The following is a 21,469-nucleotide window of genomic DNA, read 5'->3' on the forward strand; positions in this document are numbered from 1 at the left end:
AAACGGCCGCATCAGAGCCAAAGTTTTATCGGCAATTTGATAAAAAAAAGGCCGATACCGATTATCGGTCAAATTACGTTTGCCCTAATTCACATGTGTAAACACAACTCAGCAAACAAAGCTGCAGCTAAGGAGCCAACAGAGGAAGATGCAACAACAGCAGTCATTCATCATCTCTCCGACTCTCATCTGAATAATTTAGAGGCATGAAACACGCTGTAGATGTTGATCCGCTCACTCTGTACAGTTTATCTGAAGAGAAGCTGCGTCCTCACACAGCCTCGTCTAAAGCAGCTTTCTATCTTCGGGCGTAAAACGAGAACAAGCAGGAGGGAGCCGTCAGCTGCAATAATCCTCACAAAAAGTCAGTTTCAAACCCATAAAATGAAGGGACGTCCACTGATGTGAGCTGCCTGCATGTATGTGAATGTGTCTATTTTTCTTGTGTTGGAAGATTCCAACATAAAAGAGGATAATTGAGATTGTTTATTCCCATGATTTGGGGCTGAAATTCATTTTGGCGAGACATTTCCACTGTGTAATTTGTTTTTTTGTTGGTTGGTCCTATTGGATTTAGGCCAGATTTCAATCCTTCTAAAATTATTTATATATTTTTTTCTCTCTTTTGGAAGTAATTTCAATATTGTATTGGAAATATAACGCAGTTTTATTTATATCAAAGTTAATTCCATAAGCATGAAAAATTGGGATTATGTGTCAAATATATGGCAAATAATAAACAATTTTAAATATGCATATTTATAAAATACAGAATCAATCTGGAAATATTTTAATTAGTAATTAAAATAATAATGACTTCATCCTGGTTGGATGTGACATTCAAAAAGACATTTGAAAAGGGAAACTGCAATAAAATGCGTCAATAAAAGTAAAAAAAACAAGAATAGAAATAAAATAAGCTTATTTCTATGATTATTTTCTATTTCTTCTCAGCATATTAACTGATTAGATAACAATCACACAAGATGCTACCGTTTTGAAGGGTTACGTTTGTCTGCGTATCTCACATCTTATTACATTTAAATACAATTTGTGTGTGCTGTGCACTAAGTATGCGTGATAAGTCATTACTAAAATAACAAACACAAATACAATGTTTACTGCAGTTTTGAACCTTTATCTCTGCTCATGACTCCCCCTGATGAAAGACACATGCATATTATCCTAAAATATTCTTTTTTTATGAGTAAAATTACCTGCAGTAATTATACTGATGCAACAACCTCGAGAGTAAGGGAGGGAATATTTTATCTAGCTTAATATCAGTTCTGCTGTGTGATATTTCAGTTCTCTTTCACACACACTGTTACAAGATAATGCTGCTATCAGTCAGCAGAGACATTTCCTCTCTGCATTAGAAGAAGGGAGGCCCTGTCTTGCAACCCTAACCACAAGAAAAGCCAACTTCAGTGCAGTCTTCATCTCTCATCTGTTTTCCTTTCTACTCTTCCCCTCGTCTGGCTATGACTCTTCGCAGTTTGACATTCAGAGCGGCTCCTGGATTTCATCTCAGAGGGTGTCAGAGAAAGAAATTAAAAAGCAGGATGCAGTCAGAGTTCACTAAGCGACAAGAGGAAGCAGTGCAAACCCTGCATAACGTGAACGGTTTACCATCAGATGTGATATCTGGAAATGGTACATGACCCCATGTCAATGGCCGTCATACAGGAAATTACACAAGAAAGTTTCCTCTAGTTTTTGTTCGAATCCATGATTTGTTTAGTTTTTTGTTAGTACCGTTTGAGTTCATGGATGCACCATTGTTTTCTAATTTTGCTCTTATTTTAGGTACGAGTAAGCCGTCAAGAGCACTTTTAAAAAACATATCTTGAATTTAAAGCTCACAAATTGTTCGACCAAAACAAGGAAGCACAAGTTCAAATTTGAGGACTAATATAACTAATCAAATTTGTATTATTCTAAGGCAGGGGTTCTCAAAGTGCGGCCCGCGGGCCAATGGCGGCCCTCGGAAATGTTTCTGGCGGCCCGCGATAGTTAATGTGACACGCTGAAATGCATGCGTTATATTTTAATCTTCCATGGTTGTATCTAGAAAGAATTAGAATGGAATTTAAGAATGGTAAAACTGCGCCCCCTGGGTTTTCATTCCTAAATTATGAATGACAGCTGGTGGAAAGTTTGCTCGACTACTGGTTGCATGGCAACTAGGCATCTCGCGAGTTGCGGTAATTGGTTAGTACAATAAAGAAAGGATTTGTTTTGGAATTATTTTGTGTTCCGTTTTTTCTTGGGCGGCTCTCAATCCAATATTGGGTACCTAAATTGGCCCTCACTCATCAAAACTTTGAGAACCCCTGTTCTAAGGGAATCTGACTCCACTTACACCAGTGGTTCTCAAACTTTTTCTGTCATTCCCCACTTTGAACAGGTGGGCCTTTTCAAGCTCCACCTGTTCCTCATCGCTCCAATAAAATGGTAGGCCAAGCTTAAAATTGTCAAATGTATCGTTCTATAACAGGGGTCTCCAACTTTTTTTAGGATGAGAGCTACTTTCAAAAAATAAAACAAGTCGTGAGCTACTTTTACTCCTCTTGTTTGTTTTTTTGCAGTGTATATATTTAGCACATTTTAACATTATTATATGCTACCTTTAACCTTTGTGTGCTGTTTGGGTCTGTGGGACCCGTTTTCAGTGTTTACTAGGGGTGTAACGGTTCACAAACATTTCGGTTCGGTACGTACCTCGGTTTTTAGGTCACGGTTCGGTTCGGTACGTTTTCGGTACAGCAGAAAAAATTATCACAAAACATAACATTTTTTAAAAATTATTATTAAACTGTGAATAATGTATTCACTCAAATAAATGCAAAATATAATAAAATAAACATTAAGGTGCAGCATTTCGATGAACTGAAATAATCTGTATTTGAACTTTACTGTACTAGTACTCACAAAACATAAACTATTAGTTTTGGGTTTTTAATTATTATTAAACTGTGAATATTCACTCAAATAAATATAAAATATAATAAAATAAACATTAAGGTGCAGCTTTTCGATGAACTGAAATAATCTGTATTTGAACTGTACTGTACTAGTACCTAAGCAGCCAGCTTGACATTATGACTTGCTTGTCATTGTATTTTCATGTTTTTTTAAAGAAAGATGAACTTGTCCACATTGCTTGCCGAAAGGGCAGATCTGCTGGCAGCTGGCACTAACAATGTCTCCTGCTGTGGAGAACACACCCTCTCGCTAGGGACAGAGGTAGCAGATACAGCCAGGTAGCGCTTTGCTAACATGGCAACATAAGGATATTTGCCGTTTGTAATAGCTTTGGCTCGGTCTGAAGTTTTTGCGAGTGGTGGAGGCTAAAATGCTAGCGGGAGTTGGGTTTGCACTTCAGTCTTTTGGTACCGGTGATATTCACATTCGGGTGATGCCTTTTCAAACCAATTTTAGTTGAACAATGCCGACAAACAGCTTTGGTTCGGTCCACCTGTCTTTGTCCGTCATCCTTGTACGAAACTGCGAAACCAAAATGTTCCCAAACCGGAGACTTCAATGATGCTGGAGGATTTTCGAGCTCAACTTTATCTGCGTTCGCCATTTCGACAGTTCCTCAAATTACTGACTACATTTTAACTCATCCCTCTGACCAGCTCGTCCAATGAAATGACTTGCTCGCTCTATGACGCGTTGAACACAATGGGAGCAAATTACTCTGAATGCTGCGACGCAGCACCTGAGATTACTTCCAAGAAGTTGTTCACGTTCTCAATTTTTTACGTTTAACGTTATATTCATTCGGTATACTTCGGTACACAAGTGTACCGAACCGAAGGGCCCGTACCGAATAATTTCGGTACGGGTACGTGTACCGTTACACCCCTAGTGTTTACTAAAATAAAATGTATGCAATTTAATTATTTTAACCTGCTTTATTTGGTGGTGGACGTCACATCCTCGAGGGTCCGGGGGCATGCACCCCCAGGAAGATTTTTTTTAAATGTTGAAGTTGAATGCATCAATCTGGTGCACTTTGAGCTAGGGCTGCTCAATTAAATCATATTTTAATCGCAATTACGATTTTGGCTTGCAACGATTATGAAAACAACATAATCGAAATAAAACGATTTTATTTATTTTTTAAATAGGTTTTTCAGTTGAATTATACTTAAAGTTCAGGGTAATCAACTGTTAAAAACATACTTTTCAAATAATTTTCTTCAATAAATTGATGTTTTTCAAAGTAAATGGTTAATCGTTTTTAATAATCGTGATATCAATTATTGACCCAAATAAATCGAGATTATGATTTTTGCCATAATCGAGCAGCCCTACTTTGAGCCCAACATGAATATATGGATACAGCTCTCAACACTCAGATGAAAGGGAGCTGTATACTTTTCAATAATCCAAACATCTTTAGAATATGATCACAACAAATCATTTAAACTTGTTTATTCTTATCTTATGTTACCTAGTTAGCATTCTTTCTTTTTATTTATGCATATTTGACTAATCATCCATCCATCCATCCATCCATCTTCTCCCGCTTATCCGTGGTCGGGTCGCGGGGGTAGCAGTTCCAGCAGAGAGCCCCAAACTTTCTTTTCCCTGGCGACATCAACCAGCTCTGACTGGGGGATCCCAAGGCGCTCCCAGGCCAGCGAAGAGATATAATCCCTCCACCTGGTCCTAGGTCTACCCCTTGGTCTCTTCCCAGCTGGACGTGCCTGGAACACCTCCCTAGGGAGGCGCCCAGGTGGCATCCTAACTAGGTGCCCGAACCACCTCAACTGGCTTCTTTCGACGCGAAGGAGGAGCGGCTCAACTCCGAGTCCCTCCCTGATGACCGAACTTCTCACCTTATCTCTAAAGGAAGACACCAGCCACCCGGCGGAGGAAACCCATCTCGGCCGCTTGTATCCGCAATCTCGTTCTTTCGGTCATGACCCATCCTTCATGACCATAGGTGAGGGTAGGAACGAAAATGGCCCGGTAGACAGAGAGCTTTGCCTTCTGGCTCAGCTCCCTTTTCGTCACAACGGTGCGGTAAAGCGACTGCAATACCGCTCCCGCTGCTCCGATTCTCCGGCCCATCTCACGCTCCATTGTTCCCTCACTCGAGAACAAGACCCCGAGATACTTGAACTCCTTCACTTGGGGTAAGGACTCATTCCCTACTTGGAGTGGACAGTCCATCGGTTTCCTGCTGAGAACCATGGCCTCAGATTTGGAGGTGCTGATCCTCATCCCAGCCGCTTCACACTCGGTTGCGAACCGATCCAGTGAGTGCTGAAGGTCGCAGACCGATGAAGCCATCAGAACCACATCATCTGCAAAAAGCAGTGGTGCAATCCTTAGTCCACCGAACTGCAGACCCCCCCCCAACGACTACGCCTCGAAATCCGATCCATGTATATTACAAACAGGATTGGTGACAAAGCGCAGCCCTGGCGGAGGCCAACCCTCACCGGAAAAGGGTCCGACTTACTGCCGAGGACCCGGACACAGCTCTCGCTTTGGGAGTACAGAGATTGGATGGCCCTGAGTAGAGACCCCCTCACCCCATACTCCCGCAGCACCTCCCACAGTAACTCCCTGGGAACCCGGTCATACGCCTTCTCCAAGTCTACAAAACACATGTAGACCGGATAAGCGTACTCCCAGGCCCCCTCCAGGCCCCCTCCAGGCCCCCTCCAGGCCCCCTCCAGGATCCTTGCGAGAGTAAAAAGCTGATCCGTCGTTCCACGACCAATCCGCATTGTTCCTCCTCAATCTGAGGTTCGACAATCGGCCTGACCCTCCTTTCAAGTACCTTGGAGTAAACTTTCCCGGGGAGGCTGAGTAGTGTGATGCCTCTGTAATTGGCACACACCCTCTGATCCCCCTTTTTGAAAAGGGGGACCACCACCCCGGTCTGCCACTCCTTCGGTACTGTTTCCGACTTCCACGCAACGCTGATGAGACGTGTCAACCATGACAGTCCCTCAACACCCAGAGCCTTCAGCATTTCCGGGCGGATCTCATCCACCCCCGGGGCTTTGCCACTGTGGAGTTGTTTGACGACCTCAGTGACCTCCCCCCGGGAGATTGGTGTTGATCCCCCGTCATACTCCAGCTCTGCCTCTAACATAGAGGGCGGAGTTGTCGGGTTCAGGAGTTCCTCAAAGTGTTCCTTCCAACGCCCCAACACTCCATCAGTTGAGGTCAACAACGTCCCATCCTTACTGTACACAGCTTGGATGGTTCCCTGCTTCCCCCTCCTGAGGTGTCGGACAGTTTTCCAGAACAACTTTGGTGCCGCCCGAAAGTCCTTCTCCATGTCTTCTCCGAACTTCTCCCACACCCGCTGCTTTGCCTCGGCCACGGATGAGGCTGCTGCCCTTCGGGCCTGTCGGTACCTTGCAACTGCCTAGGGAGTCCCCCGGGATAACAAATCCCTGAAGGCCTCCTTCTTCAGTCGGACGGCTTCCCTGACCACCGGTGTCCACCAGGAGGTTCGAGGGTTACCGCCCCTTGAGGCACCTAGGACCTTGAGACCACAGCTCCCCGCCGCGGCTTCGGCATTAGAGGCTTTGAACACCGACCACTCTGGTTCAATGTCGCCAACCTCCACAGGAATGCACGAAAAGCTCCGCCGGAGGTGCGAGTTGAAGGCCTCCTGAACTTGGGCCTCCTCCAGACGTTCCCAGTTCACCCGAACTACACGTTTGGGCTTACCAGGTCTATCCAGAGGCTTCCCCCGCCACTCGACCCAACTCACCACCAGATGGTGATCAGTTGACAACTCCGCCCCTCTCTTTACCCGAGTGTCCAAAACATACGGCCTCAGGTCCGATGATACGATAACGAAATCGATCATGGACCTTCTGCCTAGGGTGCTCTGGTACCACGTACACTTATGAGCATCCTTATGTTCGAACATGGTGTTTGTTATGGCCAATCCATGACTAGCACAGAAGTCCAGTAACAAACCACCACTCCGGTTCAGATCAGGGGGGCCGTTCCTCCCAATCACGCCCCTCCAAGTGTCTCCATCATTGCCCACATGTGCGTTGAAGTCTCCCAGCAAGACTTAGGAGTCCCCTTCAGGAGCCCCATACAGGACTCTTTCCAGGGTCTCCAAGAAGGCCGAATACTCTGAACTGCTGTTGGGTGCATAAGCACACACAACAGTCAGAGTTTTCCCCCCCATAACCCGCAGGCGTAGGGAGGCGACCCTCTCGTCCACTGGGGTAAACTCCAACAACGAAGCACCTAACCGGGGACTTGTGAGTATCCCCACACCCGCCCGGCGCCTCACATCTTGAGCAACTCCGGAGAAGAATAGAGTCCAACCCCTATCCAGAAGTAAGGTTCCAGAGCCGACGCTGTGCGTAGAGGTGAGCCCAACCAGATTTGACTAATCACTCCCCTTTTAAACTTTTTACTGTCCTATAGTACACATTGGAATGATTTCTTACTTTATTTTGTACAACTTTATTAAATAGATAAACGTGTGCTCTCTCTCTTGCTCTCTCGCTCCACATTGCTTTTCTTCCCGACTGCAACGCTGTTGTGTGTGTCTGTGAGAGCGTTTCACACGTGTGTATGAGAGATTTTTACCAGTGGCGAGGCTGTCTCTGAGGGCCTAAGATATTCTACAAAATAATATTTAAAAACATTAAAACAAATTATATGTTTCTTTATATATTTTTTTTAAATATGTTTTTAGTAATATTTGTCAATAGTTTTACCAAAATTAACTTGATTAAATTGTATTTAAAATAACATTTCCAAAGAAATAAATCCTTTGAATCTGCCTATTCAGTTTCTGTTTGAATGTGAAGGGTTAAATGAAAGAAGCTCCTCTCTGCGAGTCTGTGAAGACAGGAGCTGATTGGACGTCCAGCAATGAATTCACAGAGAGCCAGCTATAGTAACTGAACGAGAGTAATGCCTTCAAAATAAAAGCATGCCAAATTACACTTAAGACATACAACTGCAACGAAAGTAACAAACACAATGCAATATCTTTTTCAATTTCAAAGAACACAAATTGGGTTATCTACAGGTGTTGTTTTGTGTGGTAGAGGGTCGCTTTTCATTGATACGTTTTGCACCCCGGGCGGGCCGTTGTTTTGATATTCCACCAGTGTATAAATAATAAATAAATTATTTTTTCGCGACCCACCTATCACACTTTAAGAAACGCTGACTTACACTGTGCAAAATCAATATGTGTTTTTGTTTATATTACAACCTCTTTGGCTTGGTGCCCAAAGGAAAGAGGCAGTTTCTGTGTTATTGCCACTAGGCTCACACTTCAGATGTCAATAAGCAGTTGAATCTAAGAGACATTGAAAGTGGAAAGAAAAAAAGGCATGAAAAACAAAGTGTGATGTTGTTGCAAGTCAGGCATATAAAAAACAAGTTGACTTTAACAGCATCCATCACCAAAAAAATGAATATACTCCTCACATTAAGTAAATGTCCCATAGGGTAGATATCCGTCCACTGTGTTATTGTGTTGCACTGTTGGAGAAGCCTGTGACCTAAGAATTTCATCGGCATAACTACACTGTAGATATGTTCGTATGACAAAATAAAGAACCTTGAACATGAATGCATTCCTCTGTTGGAACTCTTTAGGAAATAACATCCATTAGGTTTATCTTGCATGTGTGGTCCAGTGTGTTATCTTTGATTGGGTACCCTGATGGCTAAAAGCTTTGGTGGTTAAGTACGCAGAAAAATAATATTGCGTTAAGAATAAAAAGCACAAGGAGCAGGTAAAAGAGTCAGAATGAAATTAAGCGACTATTATTTTTAACCTATATAGCAGACATAGCAGACAAATCATGTCCTACTATTATGTACCTCTGTCTCTCGCACACAATTAGCATCTTATTCTGTCTTTGTTGGGGAAGTTTTGAGGAAACCATTGTGAGTACAACAGGAAAGGGAGGTCACTTCCTGTCCGGAGCAGAGACGCAGGATAGGAAAACACCCTTAGAGATGTAAAAATGCCTCGAATGCACACTGAGCCCCAACCAATGTGACTGCTTTCACAATATGGTTTAAAGTTTCCATTTTATTAAGTTTAACATCTTTCTTTCATATCTCTTTACTCACAAAGAGATATTTTTTATTCAACAATATATTATTCATAGAAATAGTTATCACCGCAATAAACTGTATTTAATTGTGTCTTAAAGGTGGGGTAGGTAAGTTTGAGAATCCGGCTCGAGATACACTTTTTGTTATATTCCATGGAATACTCTTAACATCCCGATAGCAATGAATATCTGAAGTGCTTTGACAAAAAATCCATCAAAAAAATTCATCTGTGGAAGCCGTAGTACTGTAAAAAGCACGACCAATCATTTTAGCCGGCCCGGCTAAAATAACTGGATGGCCTACCTGCCTGTCAGCCTTCCATCTGTGCACAAACTTATCTCGTGCCCTCATTGGTCATGTGCGCGTTCGTGTGTGTTGGAGGAGGGGCTCTGTAAGGAAGTGGAAGATTTCTTCCGGTTGTGTATTTTTAAATTCTAGCGCACTCGAGCTGGTTTCTCCAAAATTACCTACCCCACCTTTAATGTACATTATTTAATTTCATATTCTGTTCTTGTACATATCATATCTTATTTACATGTATATAGACCAGTGGTTCCCAGCCGGTGTGCCGCCACACTGGGGTGCCGCGAGCACTGTCCAAGTGTGCCGCAAAAAACTTATTTTTATGTTCCACATTTTTTTCTCACTTAATAAACTTCACTTCATATACACTTTATTTTATTACATGTACAATGGAGTTCATAAGCTAATAAAACATATATTGCTCAGATTTAGAAATATTAAACCGCTTAAATTCTCATGATTTACGTCAGCCGTCATTGTTTACGGTGTGCAGAGCAGCTTTTTATTCTCGCGCCAAATAATTACAAGATGGATCGTTACGTAGTGACAATAAATAAAGAAGCACCCCAGCCCTCAACAACACAGGCAGGGATGACAGAACATGATGGAACAATGTTGCAAAAGAAGTCTAAAAGCAGACAATACAGCGAAAGCTACCTTCGGTATGGTTTCTCCTGGACTGGGGATGCTGACTGCCCGACGCCAGAATGCCTAATCTGCAGAGAAAAATTATCCAACGAAGGAATGGTGCCAAGTAAACTAGCAAGACACTTTAGCACAAAACATCCTTCTTATAATTCCAAGGACATTGAGTATTTCCAGAGACTGAAATCACAAAATGAGAAGCAGAGTCAACGTATGCTTTCGTCTCTACGTGTCTCTGACAAAGCACAAGAGGCCAGCTATTTGGTTGCTGAGTTAATCGCCAAGGCAAAAAAGGCCCACACTATCGCGGAAAACCTCATTCTACCGGCATGTAAGGAAATTGTCAGGGTAATGATAAGGCCAGATGCTACTAAAGAAATCGATAAAATTCCATTATCCAACAATACAATCAAACGTCGCATCGATGACATGTCAGTAGACATAGAAACTGTCCTAACTGAAAAAATACAGATAAGTGGCAAATTCGCTCTGCAAGTTGATGATTTAATAGACATAAGTGGCCACTGTCAACTCATTGCCAACGTGAGATATGTTGACGGAGAATCCATTGAGGAGAACTTCTTTTTTTGCAAAGAGTTACACACACATGCAACCGGAGAGAAAATGTACAAGACCACAGCTGATTACCTGACAGAACAGGGTCTAAACTGGGGGATGTGCCACAGCATTTGCACCGACGGGGCTGCCTCAATGACGGGGCGGGTGAAAGGCTTTGTAAATAAAGTGAGACAGGTAAATCCTGATGTACAGATAACCCACTGCATGTTACACCAAGAAGCCCTTGTCGCCAAAGCTATGCCACCAGACTTCACTGCAGTATTAGAACAAGCTGTGAAAATAGTGAACTACATCAAGTCCCGTCCGCTGAAGTCGCGGTTGTTCAGCACATTGTGCAATCAATGAGATGGTGGGCTGAGCACCATGGCCTTTTACTGCACACGGAGGTCCGCTGGCTGTCACGGGGCAAGGTGCTGTCCTGTGTCTACGAGCTCCACGACGAACTTGTTGCATTTGCAAATGAGCACGACTTACCCTACAAAGAACACATGGATGATGAATCGTGGTGGGTTAAGCTTGCATATGTGGCAGATATTTGTAGCCACCTCAATGACCTCAACATCAGAATGCAAGGGAAGAATGAGAATATCCTGACAGCCACAGAAAAACTCAATAATTTCCGATCCAAGTTAAGACTGTGGCAAAATTAAGTCGCCAAGAAAAACATTGAAATGTTTCCGCTGACATTCAGTGACCCAGCGCACAAGACAGCATTTTATCTACAAGTTGTAGCTGCTCACCTGAGAGTGCTGGAGGAGAGGTTTGAGTCATATTTCCCTCCTATGAATGAAGACTTCGATTGGCTCCGGGATCCGTTTAATCCTCTGTCATTAATATCAGCCACAAGTTTAAACAGCAGAGCTCAGGATGAACTTGCAGAGCTATCTATGGACCGCTCCCTGAAACTGAAGCACAGGGAACTACGTCTGGATATATTTTGGCTGCTTGTGGGACACGAGTATCCATCCCTCTCAGAGAGTGCCATCAAGGTGCTTTTACAGTTTCCAACCTCCTACTTGTGCGAGCTGGCGTTTTCCTCACTCGCATATGTCAAAAACAAGACCCGCACCCGGCTGTCAGTGGAGCAGGACCTCCGCGGTCTGAGAAATGTTTATGTTTGGATGTTAATTTGTGTGCCTTTCTTGTATGATTTATGATTTTGTCAATCAGTATTATCTGGATAGCGAAATGCAGAATGTTTCATATTTGGGATGTGGTTGATGAGTCACATGACCACAGTCAGGTCAGAGGGCATTGTTTCATCCCTCAAATTCTATTAAGTTATTATTTAATCTAAGTGATCATAGGCCTGCCTCTTTTGAAATCCAAATGTAAAATAATAACTGTATTGATATGTATTTGTGTTTTTACACAGGTAGGCCTACTATTTTCAGCCAAAACAAAAGAGCCTACTTACAGTAGTAGGCCTGTTTATAATATTGAATTCATCATAGAAATGGTGTTGACATTTTTAGTCTGATTCTTGTTATTATGTGTGAATTCTAAAAAATGTTTTATTCAATTAAATACACATTTGAAAACCAATTTATGGTGTATTTATTGTTTTTAGTTTAAGCTCTGAAGTGGTTTTTAAATCTACAAAAGGTTGGGGTGCCTTGGGGTCGAGAAATATTTTCAGGGGTGCCTTGGTAAAAAAAAAGGTTGGGAACCACTTATAGACTTCTTGCACTATTTTGTATCTGTATTTTGGTATTCTATTATATATGTTCAGTGTTTCCCCTAGGATGGAATTATAGCAGCGGTGCTAAGACACCTAGGGTTAGGGTTAACCCTAACACTAATGCCCAGCAAAATGTGAGCGCGTGGAATTTATTAGTGTGTGCGCGTGCGAAGTGTGCCCCGCACATATGTTTCTATGTGTCTGCCAGCACAAGAAAGGCTCTTGAGGCTTTGAACATACAGTGGCAATGTCTCAAGATTTAGCAAAATACACCTTTATTAACACAAATAACAAACAATCAAAAATCAAAAGGGTCGCCACTTATTATTATTTATTTGTGTGGTACCGGGCTGGCGCCGCCGCTATTTGTATATAGGGGAAACACTGATGTTGCATTGTTGGAGGAGCTCGGGTCAGAAGAATTTCCTTGCCATTTGCCATGCCTATGACAATAAAACCTTTGAATTAGAATTTCTGAAATGGTAGACAGCATAGTAGAGCTGCAAGTAACTATTGTTTTACTCATTTATTATTTGCTTGGTCAATAAAATGTCAGGAATATAGTAGACATTGTAGTTTAACAATTCATCGATTATCAAAATTGTTGTCGTTTATCCGTCATTTAATGAATGAGTGGACTAATGGTTGCAGTTGTACTGTATAATGAGTATTTGTGTTGTTTGATGTTGGAAATGGAGCCGCTGTGATGCAAGAACATTTGAAGTATTATCGTATCTGACCTGAGGCGCTCCTCCTCCTTCTTGCGCAGCCTCATGTCTCTCTGCACCACCTGCAGCACGTGCTCCGCCTCGTTGTCCGTCAGCCCGGACAGATCCAACTTCCTGCCCATCCTGACAAACCTCGAGCTGTCACTCAACGCTCTAACCAATCAGAAGGCTTGTTGTTATCATCTGAAAGAGGAGAAAAACACACATCAGGAAATAAACAACAGCAATCAGAGCAGAACATGACAGTGAAAAAGGGTAACAGTGCATTGTACATAATCAGTGGAGAAAAGTAACTAAGTTAAAATATTTATTTGAGGCATTTATATTTTAACTGAGTATTTCCTTTCCTTCTATTCTATACTGCTACTCCACTATATTTGATGTTATATTATGGTTAAAGACAGGACTTTGTTTAATAGGATTAGATTGGTAACATTTACAAACTACCTAAACCAGTAAATTGTGAAAAATGAGTTTCACATTTACCAACTGCTAAATTAAAGCACAGCAATGCATCAACTAAAATTATAAATTCAGCGAGTAAAATAAAAACATAATGACATAATGAAATAATGATATTATAAAGTATGTTTTTCTTTTATAAAAAGCTATAAACTGTACCTGTTAAAGAGACATTGTGTTGAAATATTAGTATTATTGTTGTAAAGTGCCCCTCAGAGTCATAATGCATAACTGGAATACTTCCTGCAGGTGTATGACAGTGAATACAAATAAAGAAATCTGTTTTTCTAAACATTTTATGCAGATATTCAACCTCTCAGTTGATATTATAGAGTTAACCACAGAACAGTAAGCACTTTAAACGCATTTGGAGGTCCAACAAGCCACTTACAAGTAAATCAGAGGTATTAACACCGAGCAGGATTTGGTGTTTTCCGCATCAGCATTCCTGAGGAGCAAATCTCTCTCTGATAAAGTGGAACACACTTTTCTCTAAGCAAACATGGCAGCAGATCAGAGGCTGCAGTGAGTCTCTGTGGATGTGGAGGTCAGATATAGTGCCAGACTGCCACTACAAGAAACACCGTTTATCTCAGTGTTAACTATAGCGATGATCCATACTTATTGTACATGTTACGCATCAAATCTCGTGAATTATGTAACTAAGATGTTGAACAAATATCAGTGTATCAAAATTGGAATAAGAAACACAATTGAAGACGATTTGTATGGAAATATTGTAGTGTGTTGACTGTGATTTTTGAGCAGGATGTTGACAACAAAGATATTTAATTAGCAAAAAAAATGAATACAAACTCACCGATCTCGGCGTGTGTTGTCCTCGCTGAGTGAAATTGACCAACGGGGCACCTTCAGTTTACTCCTCTCGTGAATTGTGTGAAGTGTAGCCACAAAACGATTAAAATACAACGTAAAATAGGACGTTTTAAAAAGTCCTGTTTTATTTTTCTGTTGCTGTTACTTTTGTTGAGGAGAAGTTTCACAGGTCTGATCCGTGCAGCATGTCCCAGTTCCTGAAGGGAAACCAGGATCAAGTCTGATCCGGTCCAGTGTTTCTCTGCTGGGAACAAGGAATTAGCCGAAATGGAGGTGATGCAAGGTTGAGAAAAACAAGATAAGAGCGGAGTGTTTCACTTTCCTGAGGAAGTTTGTAGGCTACGTTACATTTCGTTGAATTGTTGGGCACATTTTCCCAATCTTTTGACCTGTTTCTTGATTTATAGCGTTCCCTGTATGACTTCCACGAATAACTGTAACATGTGTAACACAAGCAGTGCTTCAGGATCAAATAAATGCTATTTTTTTTTTAACAGGATAAATGCTTCAGAGCTGCAGACAGTGAGGGTGTCTCGAGGAAGCTCTCTGATTGGCTAATCAGGAGCAGGTGAGTGACAGAGGCGGGAAACACTGAGGGCTACTAGCGGTCAGGTGGAGAATTACAGTTGAGGTTTGTGATGAAAGGTCCCATGTCATGGCCATTTCTACTGATCATAATTCCATTGTTGAGGTATACTAGAATAGATTTATATTGTGCAATTTTTCAAACTCACATTGGTTTCTCATACTAGTATGTGTATTCACCATGGTATTCACTCTCTGTCCTACACAGTGTAACAATGGCGTTAGCAACCAGAAAATGGCACGGCTCGCTGCTGCGAGGAGCGGACAGTGTGAGCTGGATTCATTTCCTGCTTGCTGCGTGCGGTCTGCGAGACAGCAATAACATCGCGAATGGACGCGGGAAGGGGGGGTACTCGGCTGCAGCACCCGCACCCCCAAACCAACACACTCTCACTCCATAATCGTCCAGGAGCGACGTTTGGTCAGTGTCCGTGGCGTGCAGTTGTGACGCTCCTAGGCTCCTTCAGCTTCATAAAGGGACGCAAATAGCTTTCAACTGATTGCAATGTATTCCCATCTGCGGCGGGATTTGACGCTCATGGAAGCACAGCATTCGTTGAGAAGGTCCTCGCTGCGGAACGAGGAATGGGGCGGGGTCGGATAAAAGGCGGGGTTGGATGTCCGACCCCGCCCAGAGAAGAGTTATGACATCTCCGTTCACTCCAATGGACCAGTTTTTTACAGCAATGGCGGATCGTGGAGCCTCTCAATAGTGTGAAAACTATTGAGAGGATCTGCGGCTAGCAGCGCAGTAGAGTTGTAGGCATAATAGACCGTTGGTGATGGACTTTTAAAGGTAAGAAGACGTTTAAAGATTTATATTGCGGATATTATCAGAACATCTGAATCAAATTAACTACACATGTGTATTAAAGGATGTTAGTGGATTATCCCTTCAATCAGTATATTTAACGTCTACAGATAACAGATTAGGCTAGAATGCCGGATAAAGTTAGCAACACACGTTAACCACGAACAGCCTATTAATCCGTTCTCCTCATGTTATTTCCTCCAACGTTGTGGAATTAGAGAAAAGGGGCTTCTTACCGTGCTTTTATCCGGGGTGGAGAGAGTTACATATTAGTTAATTATAACATTGGGGCGTGTGATTGTAGTGGGTGGAGGTGTTGAAATGAGGATATCCATTTTGGAGTTCAACCCTGCTGAAAAAACCAGCATGGACCAGCATGGTGTTGACTAGCATGGACCAGCCTATGTTGTGTTTTGGTCACCAGCATGGTCTACCAGCATGGACCACCAGCATTGGTCCATGCTGGTAGATCATGCTGGTCCATGCTGGTGGACCATGCTGGTGACCAAAACACAACATAGGCTGGTCCATGCTGGTTTTTTCAGCAGACCAGAATTTATCTATCACCAGCTTATGTTAGTATTAAATATACAATGTATTCTGGTAACTATCAAAATAAAGACATAGTGTTCATAACAGTATTTTTATTTAATAAATTATACATTAACAATACAATAATATTACAAAAAAAACCTACATCTAAATAAATATATCATCTATAATAGATGCATTTGATTTAGAAATAACAAATATAATTCAAAATGTAAATGGCAACAAAGAAATAAAAAAAATAAAAAATGTATTTTTTTCTTTTTCTTGTTATATCCATTATCTTCTGTATATGTATCTTCCGGTCTTTGCCAATCCGGCCAGCATTTCTTGGTCTTCCACGTATTTCTCGTACAGCCACTGCATGAAGCAAACTGAAAATAAGAAACAACAATGTTTTAACAAATCGTATTAAATTATGTGATGACAGAACTGTAAACAGAATAGTTATTACTTTCTTCCTTTACTTGGCATTCTTCAAAAATACACAGATTGCAGCACATCGTTTCACGTCTTTGTACAGCCTTTCTCAGCAGTAGAGTAATGTGTTGGCGAACCTTTGTTTCCTCCTGACAGATCACTTAAAGGTATACTCAATTCAATTCAATAGCTTTATTAGCATGACCTCAGTTACATATAGTATTGCCAAAGCTCTGTATAGTTGCAACATCTATACAATATATATATATATATATACAATATATTGTGGTGACCACTTATTTAACCACTGGGACATAATTCATACTTGGAACTACAGTTGCGGTTATTGTTCCCACACGGACATGTTATGGGTTACCTATAAATAGGTGTGCCCTCTTGGCTCTCTCTCTGGTCGACCCGGGCTGCGACCCGACAACATGTCCTTTGCAGCTTGTGAATAAATAACTATTCTTGCACCTTCCTTGCACCGCCTCTGACTCCATATCTCTCGGCACTACACTGGTGACCCTGACAAGTCTCGAGAAGTTTCCGGGACGGACCCGAACACGGCAAAAGGAACTCATGTTTCTTTCTCGAAATGCCGGGGATTTTTGGAATCGTCCGTGGCTGCCACCGGCACGCGGACTGAGCCTCGGTGCGCGCCCGCAGAAGAGCTGGGGACGTTGCTCGCCGTTCCTGCATCGGCTTTCCAACCAGCAGGGGGACGATGCACGACCTGCTGGGTCGACCAGCAAACCGATTGCTACCTCGTGGGCTTGTTTCTTCGGGGCGTGCGACTGCACGTCCTGGCTGCGCGGGCTGACGACGACTAGCGGCTAACCACGAGGGGCTAACGACGGCTAGCAGCTACCCATGGCAGCCAGCTAACGGCTTCCGGCTAGCGGCCGTCGACACCAGCTAACAGCTAACCACTACAGCTAACGGCTAGCAGCGGCCGGGTTGCCCTCTTTCCTGCTGGGTTCTCCGCAACACCTAGTGCGGCCCCCTTACGACGGCCCGCCCCCGGTGTGGGTGCCCTCGCCCTCGTTAGGGCCCCTGCCCTCTCCTGCGGCCCCCTTTCGTGGCCCGTTCCATGGCCCGGTCCTCACCTGCAGCCACACCCTCCTCGGCCCTTGTGATGTTTCCTCCACGGACTTGGGGATATATTTTTTTGCCATGTTTGAATTCTGGGGGGGCTTGTGTGGTGGCCACCTATTTAACCACTGGGACATAATTCATACTTGGAACTACAGTTGCGGTTATTGTTCCCACACGGACATGTTATGGGTTACCTATAAATAGGTGTGCCCTCTTGGCTCTCTCTCTGGTCGACCCGACAACATGTCCTTTGCAGCTTGTGAATAAATAACTATTCTTGCACCTTCCTTGCACCGCCTCTGACTCCATATCTCTCGGCACTACAATATATATATATTATATATACTCCCCCTTGTGGCCAAAGGGGGACACAACTATTGTCTTCAGATGTATGCTTGAATGCAGGAAATGTAGCTCAGTAACTTTTGTCAACTAAACATAAAACAATACATATTTTAGTAAACGGGACATTATAATCTCTGCACATTAACTCTATATTTGCCTCTGCCATGGTGCCAAAATGAAATGAAATAAACAATATATAGGGGTTGCTTCTTCTGCTGAACTCATCATAAAAAACATCTCTCAATCAATAGTTAAAAATGGCTTACCGCTTAGCCTAGCAAGTAGATACAGTTTATTCCCATTTCTGGAAACTAGTCTACGAAAGTCTATACAATTATATTATGGGACAAAACTTGTTCAAACACATATTGTTTGCATCATAATTGTTCATTAGTGGATACATTATTTTAAGGGATACAATTATTCATAATTACAGAAAAAAAGTTATAACATTTTATGTAATTAAATAATTCTTCAATCTTTGACTATCACATTTTCTTTCAGGAATCAACCATGACAAATTCAACATTTTGATCAAATGGCATCCTATAAGGACAGTGTAATAAGGAAAAAAAATCAGATCTCACCACTAATTTCATCTGCTATGGGGTTCAGCTGTTTGAGCAGATGTTGCTGCAACTGTATATTTAAAACACGCAGTGTGTCATTTTCTGCCTTGACAGTTGCTGTCATTTTCTCCTGCTCCTCCAGCCTAAGACAGAAGGGAATATGTTATGAGTAGCTAATTTACAAGAAAAACAAATATTAAGTAACATCTAGTAGTTTGTTATCTATAGTCGTAGTCCACTTGCACACATGTTGTTAATATTCAGCATTCACTGAAAGGTCGAAACTGGATGGTATATTGTAATGATGTAACGTCTTAAACAAGTAACAGCCTCATACCATGCAATGTTGACAAATATCACATCATACAATGAACTGAAACGCAGACACTTTGGAAATATAATAATTTCATGACTCAAAGACAATAGAAAATGTTTATGATTTGTCTATCATAATATGCCATACATACTTTAACTAAAAACCTTATATGACTTACTTTTTTTGCATTTCATTACATTTCTTTTGATAGAGGCGTTGTTTGTGCTTTGCCTCCTCAAACAGTTGTTGAGGCACAACCGCTCCATCATCATCGGACTCATCGGAGGGAGTATATTCGCTCTTCTTTTTTTTTTGTGTTGGGCAGAGTGGAGACAATTGTTTTTGTTTGTTTCTCTCCTGCAGTATGGCCAAGAGATTTTTTGTTTTGGCATCTTCTGTATTTTTTTTTTGTATTTTCTGGAAACATGGATAAAAGCACAATTAGACAAAGGCAACATAGTATAATACAACAGTAACTGAATACATTTTATCAAAATGCTTTTGTCCAGGGTAGATTTAATTTGCCCGATGGTGTCCATTTCTGGCTAATTCTGACAACTACTCCACTACATCTCTGAGTAAAATATTGTACTATTTAATCCACAACATATATTTCATAGTTTTACCTACTTTAAAGATTAAGAAATATACTACAAAATGCAATCAACAAATAATGTATCATGCATTCTTACAGGTTAAGATAACACTTTATTGAGATTCACATTTATTTTCTGCAACATTAAAGTACATTAATAATTATAATCCAATAATGTACTATTCCATTTGAGTACTTTAAGTACATTTTGATGAAAATACATTTTAACTATTACTTAGGTTTACTTTACCTAAACATCTTACTTTATTCAACAACTTGAATAACTTTATGAATGCAGGACTTTTACACTGTAATATCACTTTTTTGTACCTAATTAAAATATCTTAGTTGGATAAAGTATCCAACACTAGGGCATATTTCCCCCCTATGACATGTACAAGGCATGTATTTCACAATAAATACCGTGTTCAAAAAAATAAAGTAATATCCTCTATATATAATATATATATATGTATAAACATGTAATTTATTTGAGTTGTATTATTAAATAGTTAAACCATTTACTCTTATTGCAAATACTAATTGTACACTGGTAGCGATTAAGTCGTATTATCATAGTAGTAGTTTACATTGAAAATATACATTTGAACTCTTGGCTTCCTCTTTCTCTGAGGATGCACGTGGGGGAGTGGTCTCTTTCAATTTCCTCACTCGGACGCGTTTACCCTCCGAAAGCTGCTGCTCGATGTCTTCTTTTGTGTCTGGAAGAAATAACACTGAGTGTAAGTACTTAACATCTGCAATACGTATTACATGTACATTATGGGATATTATAAAAAGTTCGTTGTTTGAGTCGTTTGTCTTCTGTCGCAAAGCAACATGTTTAACTCAGCGGCAATAGCTTGCAACTAACGCTAGCTTCCGGCTAACGTTAGCTTGCAACACGCGAGCAAGCAGCTAACGAGAGTTTGCAGCTAACGCTAGCTTGCCTCCAACGTTAGCTTGTTTAACTCAGCGGCCAAGTATTTTGCTTGCCGCTAACTAGCTAAATGGTTCTCCAACTAGCAATTGCTAGTTGGAGAACCATTACGTTAACGCTACCATTTTAGCCAAAACTCATAACAAATGTAACTAGCATATCTTAGTTGGTCATTTATTAACGCTATGGTTTTAATGCAGTATTCAGGACACCATCGCTCACCCTTTACAAATAATATTTGTCCCTTGAAGAAATCGTCCTCCCAGCGTACCCAATATACAGTGTCAAGGTTACTTTGTACATATTTCTCCCTGTCAAAGTCCTTGATATAAGACGTCGGAACGATTTCTTTTACTCCGTCGTCTAAGTATTTCACGTAGGCAAACATTTTTGCTTAATTGATCTTGTGGTTGCTGTGTGGGTCAGTCCAGAGCCCTATAATAGAAATTATATTATAGATCTCTGGATCAGTCGAACATCTCCTGTCTCTCAGCCAATCACAGAGTGAATTTAACTCACGCGCTTCCCGCTTTGTATAGTTAAATATAATAAGACAAGTATATACCATAGACTGCATTTCTCTTACAGTTTGTGTCTGTGTGCAGTAGACGTAGTATATATAATGCTTGCCATCTTTTGAACTCTAGCAACACAGATAAGGTTTACCAATTAAATTATACTAATCAGTTTAGAATATCCAAGTTTCTTTTTTGGCAAATAAATTACTTTTATCTAAAAATATTCATTGTTTTTTTCTCATTTAAAATTACAAATGTAATCTTGTAAATGTTGTGTTTTGTCTGAATATGTACCCCCCTCCCTGGCTCCATAATATTACATTTAATGACCCCCAATGCCCCCCCCCAGCTGTATATCTCATATTATTTTCCTATCCTGTTCTGATGGAGCTGTATGG

At 41.3% G+C, this 21,469-nt stretch overlaps 1 protein-coding gene and 1 long non-coding RNA gene across 2 annotated transcripts in view; both read right to left on the minus strand.

Moving 5' to 3' along the window:
- Positions 1-14,836, minus strand: part of myripa (myosin VIIA and Rab interacting protein a) — a 40,248-nt gene extending 25,412 nt beyond the window's left edge. Inside the window, exons 1-2 of the mRNA XM_034105126.1 lie at positions 14,309-14,836; positions 13,039-13,209 (exon numbers count right to left, since the gene is read on the minus strand). Of these exons, the coding sequence (XP_033961017.1) occupies positions 13,039-13,148 (110 nt within the window). The 5' untranslated portion in view covers positions 13,149-13,209; positions 14,309-14,836. The remainder of the gene's footprint in view (positions 1-13,038; positions 13,210-14,308) is intronic.
- Positions 14,837-16,554: 1,718 nt separating this feature from the next.
- LOC117462471 (uncharacterized) lies at positions 16,555-20,300 on the minus strand. The gene is made up of 4 exons (XR_004553824.2): positions 20,217-20,300; positions 19,197-19,435; positions 18,721-18,845; positions 16,555-16,644 (listed from the first exon to the last, which is right to left on the minus strand). It is a non-coding gene; the product is annotated as an uncharacterized lncRNA (long non-coding RNA).
- Between the last annotated feature and the right edge of the window lie 1,169 nt (positions 20,301-21,469).

The sequence above is a fragment of the Pseudochaenichthys georgianus genome, chromosome 17 (genome assembly GCF_902827115.2).
Source record: "Pseudochaenichthys georgianus chromosome 17, fPseGeo1.2, whole genome shotgun sequence".
NCBI classification, from domain to species: domain Eukaryota; kingdom Metazoa; phylum Chordata; class Actinopteri; order Perciformes; family Channichthyidae; genus Pseudochaenichthys; species Pseudochaenichthys georgianus.